We start from the raw sequence: 20,481 nt of genomic DNA, 5'->3' as shown, positions 1-20,481 counted from the left end.
TAATATTTCTTTGAGTGAAGAAATTGGGGTGAGGTGTTACAGTATCAAGAGAGGTGATAATAGTAAACACAAGGGACACAAATAGGACACTTAGAGAATTTGCCTTCAGAGGAAAACAGAATGAAGAGGCAGAGAAGAGAAACCTGATATTGTGGAGAATGGCAGTTCTTTTCCAGTGTGTGGGATGGCAAGCAAATACTCTCATTTTATACTGATCTTATAAGATAAAAAAATAGTTGTTGTCAGCTGAAGAACCTGAGTATCCTGGCAATTGAGTTATAGACTCTGCATGATCTTTATAATTAAAGCCAATGGGTGTAAATTAGCACAAAGTAATCATTGGATGAATGATGACTATCATCATCCATTCTGTTGATTCATATATTATTTAGTGAATATTTATCTAGTGCACAGAACTAGACAAAGAGCAGCTGGTGCCCGTCAGGGCAGTGGAGCATGCTGGGGCCAAGACTTCCCTAAGGTTGCTGCTCTCACCCCCACATCTCCACCACTGGCCTCCTGTTCTTTGGGCATAAGAAAATACACTGCTGAAGGAACATCCAGGGCTTGCTGGAGCGCCAGGGCCCTCCCTCCCAGACAGCAAGGGCAGGCTAGTGTGACGGCAGAGGCTTTTTTCCAAGTCATGCTTATGTTTGAGCCTAAAAAACGCCCACTGCTTTGAATATTAAAAATATTTTTTTAATCAGCTCACTTAAGAGTGACAAGCAATGTTCTAAAAACACACAGCTATTTAACTCATGATCCATTTTCCAGTAAGCAACTACCAAGATAGCTGGAGCACAAGAATAGGTAATGTTTTTGTTTTCCCAAGATGTAGTCATTGTGATTATTTTTAGATGAAAGATTTGGAGCCCAGCAGCCCGACTCATAATTACGTTGCTATGTTTCTACAACCACTTGTTTTGTGGAATTCATTCAACTGCAAAAACTTTAAAGCCGTCACAATTTCTGAGAAAGTCAAGAGATAAAAACGGAAAACAAAAATAGTTGGTGACTCGAAGTGCTGCTGGCTGAGACCATGGCGTCTTCCCAAGCTGCAGCTCTCAGGTACTCCCACTCAGCCTTTCCCTGCTCCATCAGGTGTATATGCGGTAGGACAGTCCCTCCTTTAGGAAGGTTTCCCCATCCTTTGACGCCCCTGCATTGACTGTGTATTATCTACAACTTTTCTTGCAGCTCCTTAGCTTCTCTGCTGAATTCTAGTTTATTTTCCTGTGCAATTCATTGTTTCCTAAGCTAGGTTGGTAGTGTGTAGTGATTTCACATTACAAAAACAGTATGTATCAAATCAATGTTATCCAACATTTGGAAGAGATGGGAAAAATTTAACCATCAATTCATCTTAACACAAATTTCATACTCATCACTTGAGGGTGTTAATTTTTCTGAACTTTTTTCCCCCAATGATTCAATCCTAGTGGAACTGCAGTTTCGGTCCTGATTTTTTTCAATGTTTCATCACAATCGAGGCTCAAATTTCTCTATACTCTTAACAAGCATTATTTTAAATGCCACAAAATATCGACTGTTTCTCTACTGCTAAGGTTTTAGATTGTTCAGTACGCCCATTATTACAAAAAACACTGTAGCAGACATGTTCGGGCATTTGTAGCTTTATCAGTGTGTGATTCTGTAAGTATACACCTGTATATTTTGCTATTTTCATCTCACGAGGTATCACAAGAGGAAACGACTGAACCAGAGTATGATTGTTGTTATGGTTTTAAGTGGCACATATTGTCAGATTGTTTTCTACACTTGATCCTAGCCAAAAGGCCGAGAAGCGATCGTCAGATTGTTTTCTAAAAGAGTTGGACTGATTCCTAACACCAGAAGTTTATGAGAGAATATTTCTCCCAACTTTCACCAGAATTATCTCCTTAATTATTTCCTTTTCATGCAAGTAAAACAGGATGGCATCATTTTACTGCTTTTATTTTTTAATAAAAGCACATAGAAGAATATGGAGAAAAATATATATATATCCCATGGCCCTGGCTAGCCAAATCTTAACATATTTCCATAATTGTACTAGTTTTAGTAAACTAATCCATGTAATAATATAATTCTATATTCCATATATATAATCCACTCACTTATGGATACATTAAGTGTATTAGTATATTAAGTATATTAGTAAACTAGTTCATATTAAAATGTATTCATTTAAATGTATTGGTGTATTATAAAATTACATGCAAAATTGAAGTTTTTGTGTACTCCATTTTCAACTCTTCCTTTTTTCTCTTTTATCTGGCATCTGATGTTTATCTTTCCTTTCCACTCCCATGTTTCAGTAGATAAATCTTTGATTACTAGGCTAATGAGGTTGCACTTTTTTTCTTTGCATAGATAATACAAAGTGTATAAAATCTAAAGTGGAATTGCAGAATTGTCTTCAAAGCTCTACTCTGCCATTTGCTAACCATGTCTCTTTGAGACTATCTGTGCCTTACTTCGCTCATCTAAAAGGTAAAGATAATAATAATTCCTGCCGAGGCTTAACATGTTGGTATGAAGACTAAATGAGAGCGAGCCAGAAACATCCATGGGGCAGTGCTCAGCACGCAATAGGGTCTTCAGCATGCAGTAGGGCCTTTATTATTACTCTGGTTTCTCCCATGAAGGATTTGTTTCCTGTTCTTCACAGAAAAATTATATTACCTAAAACCACAGCACTTTTCAGACACGATTACAGTTACCTCCTCACAAAGACCAGGTGAGTCAGGAGTGCCATGATTCCATCTGATCGCCTCCGTAAGCAAGCAGGAGCAGAGCTCTGTGTCTACACTCCGGTGCCAGCACCTCACCTGCAGGTTAGCCTAACAAGTCACTTCACAGCAGCGTCCTTGGTCTGGGAGCTTGGTATGACTTTAACACCGTCATTATGAATGTGTCCCTGGTTCTCTTGCCTTTTGTAGTTGTTTTCCTTATCTGTTTTTCTGAATATTTTGTATAAAATGGTTGCTTTTATAAAACTAAATATACTGTAAAATTGGTGAACGAGGTTACCTTTTTCATCTACCTTGTTAGAGATTTAGAATTTCATAGTGTTGGCATTACTTTTCTCCAGCTTCCTAAAAGACAAGTATCTTAAACAATTCATGCACCCAAATTTTAGTTCATTAACTATATAACAATTTGGAGTATTTATTAGGAAAAGTACTTGGATGAGGATTAAAATTTTGTGATCTATGTGTTTAAAATTTTAAAAGAATAATTTATTCTCCTGTATTAATACAACATATCAATAATTAGCAGTTTTGTATATACGAGGCTTTTTTGGAGATATTTATTTTACTTGAAAGTCAGAGTTGCAGAGAAAGAGTAAGAAAGAAAGAAACAGAGAGATCTTCCTTTCTCTGTTTCACTCCCCAGATGGTTGCAATGGCCAGAGTTGGGCTGATTCAAAGCTAGGAGCCAGGAGCTTCCTCTGGGTTTCCCACCCCTGTCTTCTGTTGCTTTCCCCAGGCCATTAGCAGGGTCTAGGTCAGTGGAGCAGCTATGACTTAAACCCATATGGGATGCCAACACTGCGGGTGGAGGGTTAGCTTGCTATGTCACTACCCTAGTACCTGCATATAAACAAAGGACAGTGCAGCCCTCACCTGGGCCCCTGGCCATTCTCCCAGCTCCCCTCTGTAGCAGTCCTCTGGCTCTGGCCTCTTGCCACGATCTGCAAAGGGATCAAGGCAGAAGAGCTGCACCTTGGCCCTCACTGAGGCTCCGTGGGCTGTGGACTCCCCAGGAAGGCTGGCTGTGAGCAGCGGTGAGCTGGAGTTTACCTCTTTACAGAGTTTATACACAAGTGCCAATACACACACCACGCCATTTTCAGAAAATCCTTCCTAACCCCCTGATGAAAACACAGCAGAAATACCACACTCCTGGCTGCCGGCTCTCCTGTAGCACAGTGAGCACCACCTCTGTCACAGGGGCTGGGGCAGAGGCACACCCTTTAGACGCTCACTACCACTCAGTTCCTCTAACACATTTTAAGCCATCTGTTCTGAAAGCTAGTCTGTGGGAAGATGGAAAAATAATTAAAAAAAAAAGTGTTTTGTGGTAAGACTCCAAATCAAAACTGTAGCAAATGTGATATTGTTCTTCTAGGCCTCCATTTTCTAGAAAAGAGTTGGAGGCCATGAGGACTGCAGCATGCTCTGGAGCTGAACAAATTCAGGGGCCATTTTAGGGCAAGTAGGGTGGGATTAAATGTTCCAGTCATCACTGTTCTCCTAAGCCTGCCACGATCTGAAACTTAGCTCTTGGGTCTGGGCCAGAACCAGACTGACCTTCAAGGGAGAGTAAAGAAGGCAGCACTTTGTGGACAACTGTGCTGGGTAGCTGTGTTAGCCCATGCTGTCCGAGGGCTGAGTCCATGTGGCCAATATCCCACAGCCCACAACCAGGGCCCCCTCCTGCCGAAATCCTATTGCACAAGTGCACTTCAAAACATTTGTGGAAAAATGAGATTAAATAACAGATTGAATTTTGAAATCCACACAGTTTTTCACAGTATGCATTTTCATGACTCCTTTGAAGACCGCTTGTATGTTTTGATTTCATTATGTTTTTGGCACCAACATGAACTTAGCCTTTAGTTCCATTTTCCATACAATTTTACGTGAAGTTCTTTCATTCCTTTTTAATGTTTGAGAAGAAGTGCTTATCACTGTATCTTTTGGACTCACTTGAAAGCAGCCATTTTTCTGTCTTTCACAGTATAAATAATCTGCCTGATTTATGCAGGTGAAAATTTGCTTCATAAACTATGTATTAGGAGATTATCTGTGGTGGATTTCAACATACTTAACAATTAATAGAGAAATTTGTGCAATGTCCCAATTAGGGGACATGCTATGTAATTTCATATATGTGCAGTGCATATGTCTTCTGCCTTTTCTTTTGTTATTATCCACAGTATATGTATGTCATGTGAATTAATTTTGGATGTTTACTGTTGACTATTGAATTCTCTGAGCGTTTATGATAATGAATTTATTTGATATTCAGGTAGCTCATCGTGCTTTCATTTTGCAGTTCAGTAATTGGTGATACAAAATATAAACAACATTTTAAAACGCTAGTATCAATGACTGCAATGAAAAAATGAATTTGTTATTTTATGTTTTAAAAAACTTTCAAATAGAACTAAGTTGAAAAAAATCTGTGAGGTTTTCTATGTTTTGTTTGATTTAAAATGTTAATAGATTATTCAAACATAGCCTTAAAAATAGGAGTATGAGAAATTAAGAAATACGTTGTGACTCTAAATAGAGGGGGAAAATCAATTTTACTTTAGTCTAGATATATACAAATAAATATAATTTGGTAATCAACAAATAATAGTAATAGTAATCCACATTATTTTACAAACGTGCTTTGGATGACTTGATAAGTTCAATCTTTAAGATATAAATGAAATTATTAAATATCAGCTTACATTGTTTATTAATCTCCACATGACATAGCTGCTAGGTATTGCTTTGTTCTTCTTACCAATGTCAAATTGAACATATATTTATAATCATTACTATGCCATAATTACTATATTACATTTCAAATTGATTTTTTAAGTTGATTTATTTTGTATTCATAAAGTAGATTTCAGATTTTACAGATTGAATTTATATCAGGTAAATGACTTCTCCAATCAGTACATTATTGATCAAAATAAAGTAAGAGGATGACTTGTCATATGAGAGATTAGGTGGACTGCACAAAGTGACAATCTTTTAATAGCTTGTGTTAAAACTGACGAAACTCACCTTAAACACCAAAAGTTGCCTATATCCAGACACACCAAACAGGAAGCCTAAAGGCTGTCCAGCAGCATGGTGAAGCAGTCAGTTTGCCACTTGGGCCTTGTTTTAATGGTCCCTCCCTACTTGGCCACTCCACAAGTAATTTCCAGATGAAAAAATTAGGATTTTCTACACTATCTTTCTGTTTTTATATGGATCATATGTACAGTCACAAGAAAGATCAGAAATTAGTTCTTCCATAAACCTAAAAATTATAGCTGGTCTCATGTGTGGTTTTATGACTATAATTTACTACTTGTTAAGATTCCAGGCATCCACTGAGATATAACAAAAGGTTCCACTCCTTAAAGAAGCCCACATCCTTCTAGGGGCTGTTTTTGTGATGTTAAATTCTATTTACAGTTCCAGAGATCCCTAAATTCTACCACTGCATAGCAATAGATCGAAAATTCTTTGAAAAGAAAATAGCACAGTAAACAGCATGTAATGGATTGAATTACTTTCTCCTGCCTAGAAGTTAGTTTTGACCATGAAGACAGTCTTAACAATTTAAAATTATTTAAGTGAATATTATTTTAAGTATAATTGCTCTTAATTAACCAATTGAAACCCTGTTGACCTCAGCGAACTCGGTAAGTTTCACAAACATGTAATTTGCTTCTGGAAGCACTTTGGATAGCCTGGAGCATGGAGGATCTTCCCGAGAGTCGGATGCCTGAGTGTTTATGAGTTCATGTAGTCACAAGCCTGCCTTCCTCTTTTCACAATTTAAGGCACCTATTTATCTGGTTTTGTTTTGTTTGTTTGTTTGTTTTTTGTACAGTTTTACTCTAAGTTAGCATTTTTTTCCTTTCTGGCAGCTCATTCATATGTGTTGACTTCTCTCAGAAGAATTTTCATTATGCTGTATGAACCCTAAGCTGCTACTGAAAACAAGTAGAAAAAGCGCCCCAAGTACATTACATGTTAACTTTTTTCAATAGATAGATAAAAATTGAACATATTTATGAGGTATTGTATGATGTTTTGGTACATGTACACATTTTGTCCACTCAGGATGAATATATTTATGTCTTCAAACTACTTAACATTTATTTATGGAGAAAGAGTCCAAAAGCTTATCATTTATTTTTATTTTTATTTATTTTTAATTTTTAAAAATCTTTATCAACAAGAAAAGGGCAGATTTCATGTGTTTAATGGATTAATTATCATACTGTTATCTAATTATCATACTGTTCTAATTATCATACTGTTCTCCCTCAATCCCTCTTCCATTTTTTAAATTTTACATAAACATAATTTCATTTTATTTTATACTCATAGCCTTAATGGCTCACTAGGAATAATGTTTAAAAAATAGGACTGCTAGTCCACAGGAGTGTAGACAAAAATTAAAAGCAATAATCAAATTACAAGATATCAGTCTCATTCTTACACATATTTTTGTATATGACAATTGAGAAAACATGTGATTTGCCTTTTTAGGATTGACTTATTTCATAAAGCAAAATGGTCTTCAGTTGCATCCATTTTGTTGTAAAATAGAGGATTTCATTATTTTGAGTCCATTGTGTATGCATATAACCACATTTGTTGACATTCTGAGTTGATTCCGTATCTTAGCTATTACGAAATGAGCTGAAATAAACATACATATAACTTGTTCAAATGCTGATTTTATGTCCTTTGGATAAATTCCCATTTCTTAACTGTATTATTTTGTTGTTGAGCTTTTTGAGCTATTTATAGATCCTGAATATTAATCCTCTCTCAGTTACATAGTTTGCAAATATTTTTTCCCATTTTATTGACTGTCTCTTCACTTTGTTGTTGATGGCTTTGCAGTGCAGAAGCTTCTTTGATGTAATACCATTTATTTATTTTTTTCCTTCAATTGTTTGTGCTTTTGGGATCTCATCCAAGGAGTCTTTGCCTGTGTCTATGTCTTGCAGAGTGTCTCTGATGTTTTCCTCCCATGATTTGCTGTGTCAGGTTGTAGATTTTGACCCTTGATTCTTTCAGAGTTGGTTTTTGTATATGGTATAATGTAGTGATATTGTTTCAGATTTCTTCATGCAGAGATCCAATGTTCTCAATTGTATTTTTTATTTGAAGAGATTGTCTTGCCATCAGGAAATGATTTTAGCTTGTTTGTCAAAGATTAGTTGGTTATAATACATGGAATAATTTCTGGGTTTTCTATTATGTTGCATTGGTCTAAACGTCTATTTCTGTGCCGGTTTGTGGACTTTTGCTCCACCTACTAATGCTTACCAGAGTTGTCTGGCTCCACCCAGCCCAACGTCTGGGTATCCCTAAAGATACTGTAAATAGAAGCACATTCCCAAGAGCAAAGACTTAGGAGAAACAAATATTTTTCCAGATGGAAAAAAGTATGGAAATTAAAAAGAAAAAAAATAAGGAAGACAGCATGACTCTTCAAAAGGAACATGATAATACTTCAGTATTAGACTGTGAAGATTGAGAAAGTGACAGAGTGTCTGGAAAAGAATTCCAAAGATTGGAAGATTACTCACAAACATGGGTTAAGAAATTATATAAATTAAGAAATCTGAGGATGACATGAAGAAATAGAAACATTAAAGAAATATTAAACAGAAATATTAGAAATGAATAATGCAATGTGTCAAATAAAAAATACAGTGGAAAGCATAAACAGTAGAGTCAGTGAACCCATAGAAAGACTATCTGAGTATCTGAGTTGAAACACAAAGGTTTTTAGATATATTAGGCAAAACAAACAAACAAACAAACAAACAGAGAACATGAAAACAGTGTTCAGAATCTAAGGAATATCATCACATCAAACAGCAATGTATTTGCGTTTTAGGTATCCCTGCTTTGATTTTTGGTGGAGAAGTAGACAATATGTTGACATTATCTGTGTTCACCTTTCTGTGCAACAGAAGATCTTGAGTTTTTTACCCCAATCTAGGTATAACCCAGTATCTAAATATTGACATTTCCTACTTACACTCCTCCCCAGCCTCTCTAAACCAACGCCATACTTTGAACTTCCATGAGATTATATTTTCTTTGGACTCCACATATGAGTGAGATCATGTGAGACTTTCTGTGCTTGGCTTACTTTACTCAACATAATGAGTCCAGTTTCATCCATATAATTGCAGGTGACAACATTTTTTTTTTCTTTTTATGGCTAAGCAGCATTACATTGTGATGTGACCCATTTTTTAAAAAAACAATTTATTTATTTATTTGTAAGGCATAGTTACAGAGAGAAGGAGAGACAGAATAAGAAACATGTTCGATCCATTTGTTCACTATCCATATGGCTGCAACAAGGGATGGGCCAGGCCAAGAACTTCATCCATGTCTCCACATAGGTAGAGGGACCTAAGCAATTGGATCGCCTTCCTTTGCTTTCCTAGTCACATTGGAGGAGCTGCATCAGAAGTAGAGTAGCCAGGACTTGCACTGTTGTCCATATGGGGATGGCTGCGTTGTAGATAATGGCTTAACCTGTTGCCTTACCATGAAGATTCTGTGCCCTCAGAGTTCTTTTATCCATTCATCAATAGATAATTTTTAGGTTGTTTTCATTTCTTGGATATTGTGAATAGGGAATTAAATATGAAATATGAGCATGTAACTCTTATTTACAGATAATTTATAATTTCCTCCAGGAAGCACATGCTAAAGTGGAATGAGGAGTGTTAAGAAATTTATTGGAAAATGACCCTTTGAAATACAAGGAGGAGCAAGAGATAGGAATAGAAAGACTAAAGTGCAGTTCTGACAGTCTCAGGGCCTCAGACCAAAGACTGATGATTAGAGGGGATTGGCTCTGGAATGAATGATAGAGATCTAGCATCTTTGCTAAGCTCAGACATTGGCGCTGGATACTTGGAGAAAGATGCAGCAACTACTCAGAGATGCAGGGCCAGGAGTTGGAGGCTGTCAGATAATTGCAGTCTTGGCAGCCGAATACTAAGATCTTTCTTGAAGGGAGATCAGAGACCAACCTGCAATTCTTATACTGTCTCACCTCTGAAATCTTAAATTTCAGCATGCTATTCTCTCTCCCTAATGTCATGTTTTTCCAACTTTCACTCCCTTATTCTCATTACATTTACACTTTGATTACAAAACTGCTTTATTCCCTTGCTCTTTTCCCAACCTTTTCGCTTTGTCTGGATTTCATTGCTTTCTCCAGTTCAGCTAGATCCAGATCCTCACCACTGCAATCATTTTTCAGCCAATATCATTAAGCACCTCATCCTTTTTTGCCCACAATTCAAAACACTACTGATCTGTGTCTTTATTCCAAAACTGCCGACTTTGACTAAATAAAAAAATCATACTATTACCCAATAATGTCACATGATTTCCAATTTTAACCTTTTTTTTTTTTAACCACATAGAAACCCTATAATTAGGTACTTTCTTCACATATGGCATCTGAAAAATGTATAATATCTATTTTTCATGTTAAAGAAAAATATTCATGGAAAACTCATGAATAATTTTAAACCACATGTATCAGATTTATATTCTGGCTCTTTACTTCAGTATGACCTCATTGAACTTTTCTGGGTCTTCTTTCCTAATCTATGAAATGGAGCTCACACTGAATTTTCAAGATAATTATTTTAAGAATTGCATAAAATATGTAATTGCTATAGTGAGAAGTGCAAAGTCATAATATATACGCAAATGATTTTTCCTGCAATATTTGCTACCAATTGTACCACACTGAAAATCTCATTTTCCATTGAATATATCTCAATCAAATTCCACAATTTTTTAAATATGTTTTCTGTCATCATCTTTATTAGTGTGGATTAGTGTGGGTAAGAGAGAAGGCTGTGCTTGTGTGTTTAGTACAGACACAATCTATATCTAAGGATTCCACACTTCCATCTTTCCACTTACCATCCATCGATGGATGATCTTCAGGTTATTTCCATTTCTTGGGTATTGTGAATAGTACATTCAATATGCAAGTGTAAATCTTCTCTATAAATGTGTCATTTGCTCCCTGGAGCAAATGCTAAAGTGGAGCGAGGAGTGTAAGAGATTTGGTATCTCTTTAGTCATTGGTATCTCAATGACTGCTTCAATGTTTCATATCTTAACTACACTCTCCACTTAATTCAACCTTGGAGTGAAAGGCCTCATGAGGTTCATTTTCTGTAACTTGCAGGAATCAGAGACTTGACATGAGGTGTTCTTGTCCTCTTGGTCTGGTCATATCACCCACCCCCTCTCCCTAGTTTTCCTTCCTCTATTTTGATAGCACTTGGTGGAACACCAAACCCCATAGCCATGCAAATGTCTATATGGAGAGTTTGGGGAATCATATTTTAGAATTAAAATTTTATTTAGAATTCAAATAATTTGGTAAGTATTTCTCAAGTGTATACTATTTCACCCTAATTGTTGGACTAAATAGTAATTGCAAAGAGTAAGGAACTGCTATCAGTCAGCACTTTATTATGATATATATGATATGATATATATATAAAACATAAACTACAACAGACCTGGCCTAGACATGTATGTTCTTAGTAACATCTAATGCAGTTCCATCTTTGGGTTGGTTGTATTGCTAGTCTGTTCCAAGATATTTTATAAATATTAACTCATTTAAGTCCTCACAGTAACCCCAGAAAGTCATTACTATTTTAATCTCCAAATTATACATGAGAAAACTGAGGTAAGACAGGTTAAATAACCTATTTGTCTTTGTCTTTTATTCACTGTTGTATAGATGAATTCTGTCAATCAGCAATCCAACTAAAATTCCAAATTCACCTTTAAAAAAAAGCTGTTTCAGTTCTATTTCTCTATCATTACAAGTGATTGCTTGGGATTATAACACCAATAATATGGTGGCTTGTAATGTTTTTGATCCTGAAAAGACTGTAAATCATGGTCCTTGATATATCCTCGATAGACCAAAATTGTCTAGTCTGTAACTTTCAATTATTCATCCAAACATATTTTTTCTATTTGGTTGTAATTTCCTTTAGAAACTGTATCAATTATTAATGGTTGCATTAATTTTCTTACAAGCTTTTTGAATGTATTTTTATAAATATAAAGCTCTTTAAGGCTTCCTTGTATTATGCCTGGGATTTCCTTTTTAAAAATATTTATTTTTATTTGAAAGACAGATATACAGAGAAGGGGAAAGGAAGATCTTCTGTCCGCTGATTCAGCTGGAACTGAATCAAGCGGCTGTAACAGCTGGAGCTGAGCCCATCCGAAGCTAGGAATCCAGAGCTGAGCTGTGTCTGGGTCTCCCACATGGGTGCAGGGTCCCAAAGGCTTTGGGTCGTCTTCAACTACTTTTCCAGGCCACAAGCAGGAAGCTGGATGGGAAGTGGGATGGCCAGGACACGAATCCTGGCATGTTCAAGACGAGGACTTTAGCTGCTAGGCTACTGTTTGGGGCCCTGGGATTTCCTTGTAATTTAAAAATATTGCTTTGTCACTGTTACATCCCTGTTTAGCTCTGAGTATTGTTCACCCAATTTGATAAATCTGACTCAGAAGAAAATAAGACAGTTCTCTCTCTCTCTGTATATGTATACGCACACACACACACATATATCTAACACTATGATTTGTGAATTGCACATTTTCCATTTTAAAGTTGCTATTTTTTGGAAGGTGCTATTTTCAGTGGGGGTTTGTATTAGCCAGTTTTTTTGTGACTTCAATGAAGGATCAAACCTGAGACAAGCTGGATATGAAGAAGATTATCTCAGGTTTTTGGAGGCTGAGATGCCATGATGCAGGCTTTGGCGAAGGCCTCATGGAAGACGCTCAGGTATACTTAGGGGAAGGATCATCAGGTGAACTTGGAAGCATACAGTGAGTGGGTTAGTGGGGCCAAACTCAGGCTTTTATAGCAAACCTTTTGGGAGATCTAGTTTGCTCGAACATATTTCCAGTGACTAAAGAACCACCCATTATGCCCCGCCTCCCAAAGCTTGTACCATCTCCCAGTGACGTCACCCTGCAGACCCATCCTTTAAAACACAAATCTTGCAGAGACATCCAACCTCCAAATCCTACCAGAATTTAACAGAATTTGGTATTATGGAGTTTTTAGTACCAATTTTATTTTCTTCAATCTAGTATATATTCTTTAAAATTCCTTTAAAACATCTATGTTCATTTTACCTGAGCAGTATTTACTTACGTGTGTGTACACTCACAAGCATGCAGCCACCATTTTGATGCCTTATCTTTTCTAAATAGAACAATGACTGAGATTGGAGTTGACTTATGTTGAACTATAATCATCTTTGCTTGTAAGATTCTCCCTGAGGTTCTAACACGCTATCCCAATAGAGCAAAATGTGTCAGCTTACAGTATCAGATTCAGTAATGGTTATAAAGACCTTAGATGCACCAACTTGTGCTGTGATAAATTTTAATCATTCTGAGAGCCATGGATAGTGTGATATATCATTGGGGGCAAATACTGCTCACGTATCATAGATGTTAGGGGGTGGGTATCAGTTCAGTATATATTCTGACTAAATGCTGTAAAAGGGTATAGATTACATAGCCATCTCTATAATATTCTTCTAGTATTTCAATGATCTGTTTAAGCTGTAAGTGCTCAAAAATTTAATCAGCAGAACCACAATTTTTTCAGTGCTAACTCTCAAAAGAAACATTTTTTAAAGATTTATTGGACAGTCAGAGATACAGAGAGGCTGAAGATCAGGGTCATTTCACCCTCCGTGAACTCTGGTCTGCTGGCAGGTTTAAACCTCTGAGATCTTCCGTTTGTTGATTCACTCCCCAAGCGGCCACAAGGCTGGAGCTGAGCGGATTTAAAGTCAGCAGTCTGGAGCCTCTTCTGGGTCTCCCACCTGGGTGCAGGGTCCCAAGGCTTTTAAGCCTAGCTTTGGGCTAGGCTACCACGCAGGGCTCGAAACAGGTTTTTACTGTCTGCTTTTATTCTTTAGTAGTAATGGAAATGGTTGACAGTCTCAGCTTCAGGTGTAGGGGTGTGTGTGTGTGTGTGTGTGTGTGTGTGTGCACGCGCGCAAGCACTCCCTTCGTATCACTTAACCCCTAAAAGTTTGAAGCAGTTATTTCACCATGTAGGTGTCTTTAAGAAAAAAAAAAAAGCAAGCAAGCATATCTTGCGGGACAGGAAAAAGCATCCCAGGACTCAAAGCCTTTGTGAGGGGCAGGAGACTGCATTCCGGTGGGCTTCAGACAGGCCCAGCTCACAGCCCTCCTGCCACTAGCGCACTCTGCCAGGATTTATTAAATGAGCTACTTGTTATCTAAAATGTTGGAAACTCAGCTATTTCCCATGAAAACAATATTAAGTAACACGATGCTGCGTCCCCCTGCAAGGTGTGGGTTTCAGATTCTAGGTTCAGGTGTGGAGTGACGACTGTAGAAAGCAGATCCTTAGGAAGTTCATGGCAAAAGCGTATTATCAAGAAACTACGATTTTAGGATTCTAACAATAAAGCAAACATATTTTTAAAGTTCCATTTTCCCACAAACATGGGACCACTGCCATCACAATTCTGGCGCCTCTTTTAACTATCTGGTTCTCATTACTCCTGGGTCTTTTTAACCTTCTCCAGGTTTTGCTGCTCACTTCCGGGTGTGGTATCAGTGTTCTCCACCTGCAGCAAATTCAGGAAAGCCACCTGCTTGTGGTTGTCCGCTGTGATCCATAAAACGAAGTCATGCTGCCTGAAGACTTTAATCCCGATCCCAAATCTCAGCTCCTCCTTGGTTGCCCTCTTTTCTCTAACAATGGTGACGCTGAAGCGGGGCCAGGTCCTCTCTGTCTCGTGTCCCGAAGGGCAAGGGAGTGGGGGACACTCTGGAGAAGGGGGCGCGTATGGCAAGACAGGGTCTCGGCCAAATCACTGCCCTCCTCACCTGACCCAGCGCTGGGACGGCGAAGGGCAGATGCAGCTGGAAGGTTAAGACCAGCTGCTGTTAAGACCAGCAGAGCAGCGAGGCGAGGCGAGGCAGGCGAGGTGCGCCCACCCACCCGGGCCGCAGTCTCCGCCCCGCGTCGCGCACGCTTAAGTGTGCGCCCGAGGCCCCGCCCAGGCCCGGCCTCGCCCCCGGCCCCAGCTCCGGCTCGGCGGGCGGCGGGGGCGGTGAGAAGCCGCAGCTGCAAGTTCGCCGAGAGCCTTTGAGCCTGGGCTCAGCCTGGGATCCAGCTGCAGTCACGGCGGAGCCGCCGCTTCCCCGGCCCGGGCCTCAGCCTTAAAGCCGGCTGGGCCATGGCAGCCGCCGCCACTGCGGCCAGTCTGGCCCCTTCGCTCCTCGGCCGTCGCTGAGCAGCCGTTAAGCCGCCTGCCTTCCTGCGGGCGCGGCCGCGGCCCAGGCTCCACACAAGTTTCCGCCGCGAGACGAGCCGGAGGCAAAGGCGAAGGAGGACGGACGTGCCCCCGGCCCACCCGCCCGCGATGTGGGGGCGCTTTCTGGCTCCGGAGGCCGGCGGCCGCGTTAGCCCCGGCGAGGCCCGCAGCTTTTCGGCTGGTGAGGAATGGGGGTAGCACCGGGACGGGGTTGGTGGGGGGGAGACGCGCCGACCGCGAAGCCTGGGGACCCCGCCGCCGCTCCCTCGCCTCCTCAGGCCTGCCTTCCCCCTGACGCCGCCGCCGCGCGCCTGCCTGCCCCGATTGCCTCCGGCTGCGAGCACCGGGCCGGCGGCTGACGTCTGGCGGTCCGGGCGCCTGGCGCGTCTGTCCCGCATCCCGGCGTCCCGGCCCCCGCGTCGGGGCTGCTCCTCCTCAAACCGCAGCCCGCAACTTTGAGCTCCTCCGGACCCCCTCGGGTTGGGCTTTGTGTCCGCCGTCATCCTCTTGCTTGCGGGGAGCGTGAGGGGCGGTATTGGGGCTTGCCCGCCGCGCGCCCCCACCGGGGCGGGAAGGTCGCTGTGACCGTGCTGCGGCAGAGGCCAGCGGGGCTCGCCCACGGGACTCCGTGGGGACGCTGGCCCTGCTCTGCGGTGCGCATGCCAGTTGCCGCTACTCGCTGGCACGTTTTAGGGCAGGAGGAGGCTGCTGGGGCTGCGACCCCCAAGGGGACTTCAGCCCATCAGGACCTGGTCGGCTTCCCGCAGTCTGTCCCATCCTGAGGGGAGGAGGACACGTTGTGCCCGAGCCAGTACATCTTGGAGCAAGAGAGATTGTTAGTTCGTTTGCTGCTTGCAGGCCCCTTCCGTGGAGATGAGGGGTTTAAGGCGATCCTTGCGCTGAGGGGTTGTGTGCCCAGGACAGCCATTTCGTGCCTGCGTCGCCTGCCCAGTTGAGTGGGAGCCACCACGCGAGGACGAAATCATTGCCTCATTTGGGGCTGGTGTTGCCTGTGACAGGTTACCTAAGAATGGTGGTCCTCCCAGGCACCTTGAGCTTTCTTGAGTTTTGAATCCGTTTGAAAAGCTGAAAGTCACCCCCAGAATTACATACCCCCAGTTTTCTCCGCACTAGTAGGTGGTTGTGGAACTTCCTGTTTTGTAACCTTATTCCACACGGTGTGCGAGGTTGGCTTGTGCAACTTGGAGGCATATTAGCCTGCATTTTCAAAGCTATCATTTTGCAAGACTGAAAAGAAAAAAAAGAAAAACCCCATAAAAAACAAAAGCAGATGCAGCCTTTGGAAGGAGTCTCTTGGTGGTAATATTTTCTATTTTAAAACCATCAAGCACTAGGTGACTAGGATGTAATTAAAATTTTGAGTAATTCAGTTGCATGACACTTTAGATATTTGAGAAGTGGTTTTTTAAAAAGGTGTATCTATCCAGAGTTAGGCTTGAAGTCAGACTCTATTCTTGTAATGCTTCTAGAGATTTTAAGCCTGAGTTTAGTTTAAAAAACAACCAACAACAGCAAACACACACACGAGGAATTAAATTTTCCAAAATGTGCAGGATTTTTCTGGGGAGGAGGAGACGGTGGCTGAGCGTTGGGGTGCTTGCTCATACATCATTGTCCCTAGGGGATGGGCAGAGTGCCTTCAATTTATCTGTACATGGTAAAAGCCATCTGTAATGTCTGCAGCTTCATCTCTCAACTTTCATTTGTGGTAATAATAGCTTGTTGGAAGGTATGTTACAGAAGCATCGTGTCCATTTTTCCATTGTTTTCTGGGAAGAACAAAATTTATAAGTATTTAGAAGTTAAATAATTGAAGGCCTATGATGTTATACTGCAGTTTCCAGACATTAGGTGTAACATATAATGTAGCCTGAAAGAAGATTGTTTCATAAATATAACCCAAGTTTAAGGAATTTAGATAGTAAATCTGTGTATGAAGATGGATTTCATCTGGGTTTTGACTGACAAAACACTGGCTGAAAAATGGACATCGCTTTCAGATTTTTTTTTTCATTTTTTGTGTTTTTTTTTTCTTTTTACAGTAGTAATGATGCAGTTATGTTCTTGGACAAATACTTAAAATTGGTTTGTGAAAGTTTTTCCTTAGATGAAAACCTTGGTGGTTTCTTTAAGCATATGAGCAGATGATGAAGGTCAAGATGGTGACTTCTCGATTGAAATGGGGACCTTTTATCCTTTCTGAGAATTTGATGAAAATGCGTATTTCAAAATGCTATCCAATGTGTCTTATGACTTTAAGCTACTTTAGAACTTGTCTGAAAACAAGGGTAACCCATCTTCTGATTGAATTTATTAGCGAATGCTTTGGTCCTGAAGGCCAGTGTGCAGACAGGGATAAGCACGTAATTCCTGGTATTAAAATGAGTCTATCTCGGTATGTGCATTGATTCTAGCTGTCTTGAAACTGGTTGGCTTGTTTTCTTCTAACTAGACTAAAGGGAGACCCAAAGGTAATAGAGATCGAACTTTCTAGAAAGTTAAAGACTTCTTAAGGAATTACAGTAAAATACAGATAAGAAAAGGAACAATTGTGGTTTGGCAGATACTGAACTAAACTCACTCTAGGATTTCAGCTTCACCAATAGTTTTCCAGCTTCCCAGGATAACTGTCTTCTAACCAAAAATAAAATGAATATTTCCTTCTGTTTCCACGCATCAAATAAAAGTTTCCTTCCACCCCCTGCTTTGCCATTGGCGAATTTAGTTAGATGGCCTTTCCCCCCTTTCATTTTATCTGAGGGAGTTCCAGAGTTAAATTGTATATCTGCTGCTTCATTCTCTCCAAATCTCCCAACAGCCAGGGTTGTACCAGGTGGAAGTCAGGAGACTGGAATTTAATCCTGTTGTCCCACGAGGACGGCCGGAACCCAATTACGTGGAGCCATCACCTGCTGCCCAGCAATATGTGCGTTAGCAGGAAGCTAACTCCGAAGTGGAGGAGCCTGGGTTTAAATCAGCACTCACAGGTGATGTGGGCATCCCTAATGCTGAGTTAACTGCTGCACCTGCGTTTGCCACTAGGTGGCTAATTGTACATTTGGTTGTGTGTGTCTGGGATTGCCTTATTGATCAAAATGTCTGCTAGTTTTAAAATTGGGTGAATGGTATATTTCACTTAGACATTTAAAGTTTAGCATAGTTTTGTAATGTTTGAATGCTTGTACTGTAATTCTGTTAATGCATTCTTAATATCTTACAAATAGTAATAACAACCTTTAATACATTTCTAAGTAGAATACTGCACCTTTAAAGTGTGCTAAATGCAAGATGTTACAGGGCACTGTTTCTTTTTTTAAAAAAGGATTTATTTATTTTTATTGGAAAGTCAGATATACAGAGAGGAGAGACAGAGAGGAAGATTTTCCATTTGATAACTCACTCCCCAAGCAGCCACAACAGCTAGAGCAGCACCAATCCGAAACCAGGAGCCAGGAGCTTCTTCTGTGTTTCCCATGTGGGTGAAGCGTAAAGGCTTTGGGTCATCCTTGCCTGCTTTCCCAGGATATAAGCAGGAAGGTTGATGGGAAGCGGGGCTGCCAGAATTAGAACTGGCACCCACATGGGATCCCAGTGCGTTCAAGGCGAGGATTTTAGCCACTAGGCACCACACCAGGCCCTATGGCACTCTTTCTTGATATGAAGTGTTGGCTGTTGTCTCAAGGTACCTTAAGGTGTTTGTTTAGTGATGTCATAATGGTAGTGGTAATAGCACAACGGGAAATGTTTTCTTCCATGATTCTGAATTAGATGGACATAAGAGAACTATCCTAATGATTAAATATAACTCGTTAGCTTATGGACATAATTTCTTATAATGAGGGGTGAATCTAGAGTGGTGACTTCTGTGAAATGAACTAGTTTAGTAATTGGAATCTGATCACATCTTATTTTTAATGAAGCTGATAAACTGAGTCCAGGCAATAAATGGTGAGTTAATCTCTAATAATCTATGTGGTGAACAGGTTTTCAGAGTTACAATTTTTCTGTGTGGATGACATGTTTATGTGTGTACTCTGAAGAGATGAGGAAGAGTCGAATCTCTTCTATAATTTACTGAGTTACAGCTTAAGTAATTATCAAATGTGCTGTGATCATCTAGGATAACATTAAAGCCAAAATATATAATTAGTACTACTTTAAATATTTTCAGGGCTGATGGTATAGTTTAGCAAGTCAAGCGTTGCCTAAAACCCCAGCATCCCAGGTGGGTGCCAGTTCTAACTCCTGGCTGCCCCACTGCTGGTCTCGCTCCCTGCTAATGAACCTGAGAAAGTAGTACAAGAAGGCCTGAGTCCTAGGGCACCTGCCACTCCTCCCCTGGGACACCTGGATGGAGTTGTAGCCTCCTGTCTTTGGCCTGGTCCAGCCTGGGTGTTTGAGCTCATTGTGGAGTGAATCAGTGGATAGAAGATCTGTCTCTTTGTTTTGTCCTCTGACTCTGTAACTTTGCCTTTCAAATAAATAAGTACATTTAAAAAAAAAGACTTTCAAAATAATCTAAGAAGAGTAATTTATTGTGTAAGGTCACTAAAAACAAGAATGATCAACATAAAAAAACATAAGTGCTTTTTATATTAACATTTTACTTATACTTTCTACAGTTTAGCCTGGGTGGTTCAGTGGTAGAATTCTCGTCTGCCACTTTATGCAGTTTTTATAAAGATTTATTTATTTTTGGAAAAGTCAGATTTACACAGGGAAGGAAATACAAAGAGAAAGATCTTCCAGACTCTGTTTCACTCCCATAGTGGCCACAATGGCCAGAGCTGAGCTGACCCAAAGTTGGGAGCCAGGAGATTCTTCTGGGTCTCCCATGTGAATGTAGGGTCCCAAGGCTTTGTGCCATCTTCTACTGCTTTCCCAGGCCACAAGCAGGGAGCTGGAAAGGAAGTGGAGCAGCTGGGACACAAACTGGTACTTGTACGGGATCCTGGTGCATGCAAGGCGAGGAGTTTAGCCACCAGGCTACCACGCCTGGTTCTCTACATTTTTTAAATGAGCAAAGTCTACTGTCCTTACCTAGCATAGTGCTCATGTGCTTTGTATATGTTTGTGAATTATTCTGTCAATAAATATTAATTGTGTGCCAGTCATTGTACTAGTTTGTCACTGAAGAAAAAAGATGTGGTCCCTACTCTAAGGGGGCTAATTTTTTTTTAATGTTTATTTTTTTATTGGAAATCAGATATACAGAGAGGAAAATCTTCTGTCTACTGATTCACTCCCTAAGTGGCTGCAGTGGTTGGAACTGAGCTGATCTGACCCAGGAGCCAGGAGCTTCTTCCGGGCCTCCCACGTGG

General features: G+C 40.3%; 1 protein-coding gene across 4 annotated transcripts in view; it reads left to right on the top strand.

Annotated features, from left to right (window-relative positions):
- CEP85L (centrosomal protein 85 like) overlaps positions 1-20,481 on the top strand; it is a 192,060-nt gene that overhangs the window by 37,243 nt on the left and 134,336 nt on the right. The window contains exon 1 of one of the 4 annotated variants that reach the window (XM_040965544.1): positions 14,981-15,320. The exons of 1 other annotated variant lie outside the window; for it this stretch is intronic. In XM_040965544.1, the coding sequence (XP_040821478.1) occupies positions 15,248-15,320 (73 nt within the window). In that variant the 5' untranslated portion in view covers positions 14,981-15,247. Of the gene's footprint in view, positions 1-14,980; positions 15,321-20,481 lie in introns of those variants that run through there. 2 more of the 4 variants (XM_040965547.1, XR_005882162.1) reach the window with 2 other exon arrangements.

Source organism: Ochotona curzoniae, unplaced genomic scaffold, assembly GCF_017591425.1.
Source record: "Ochotona curzoniae isolate NIBS_2020 unplaced genomic scaffold, NIBS_Ocur_1.0 scaffold_3890, whole genome shotgun sequence".
Lineage (NCBI taxonomy): Eukaryota > Metazoa > Chordata > Mammalia > Lagomorpha > Ochotonidae > Ochotona > Ochotona curzoniae.
This window is presented reverse-complemented; position numbering and strand designations above follow the sequence as displayed.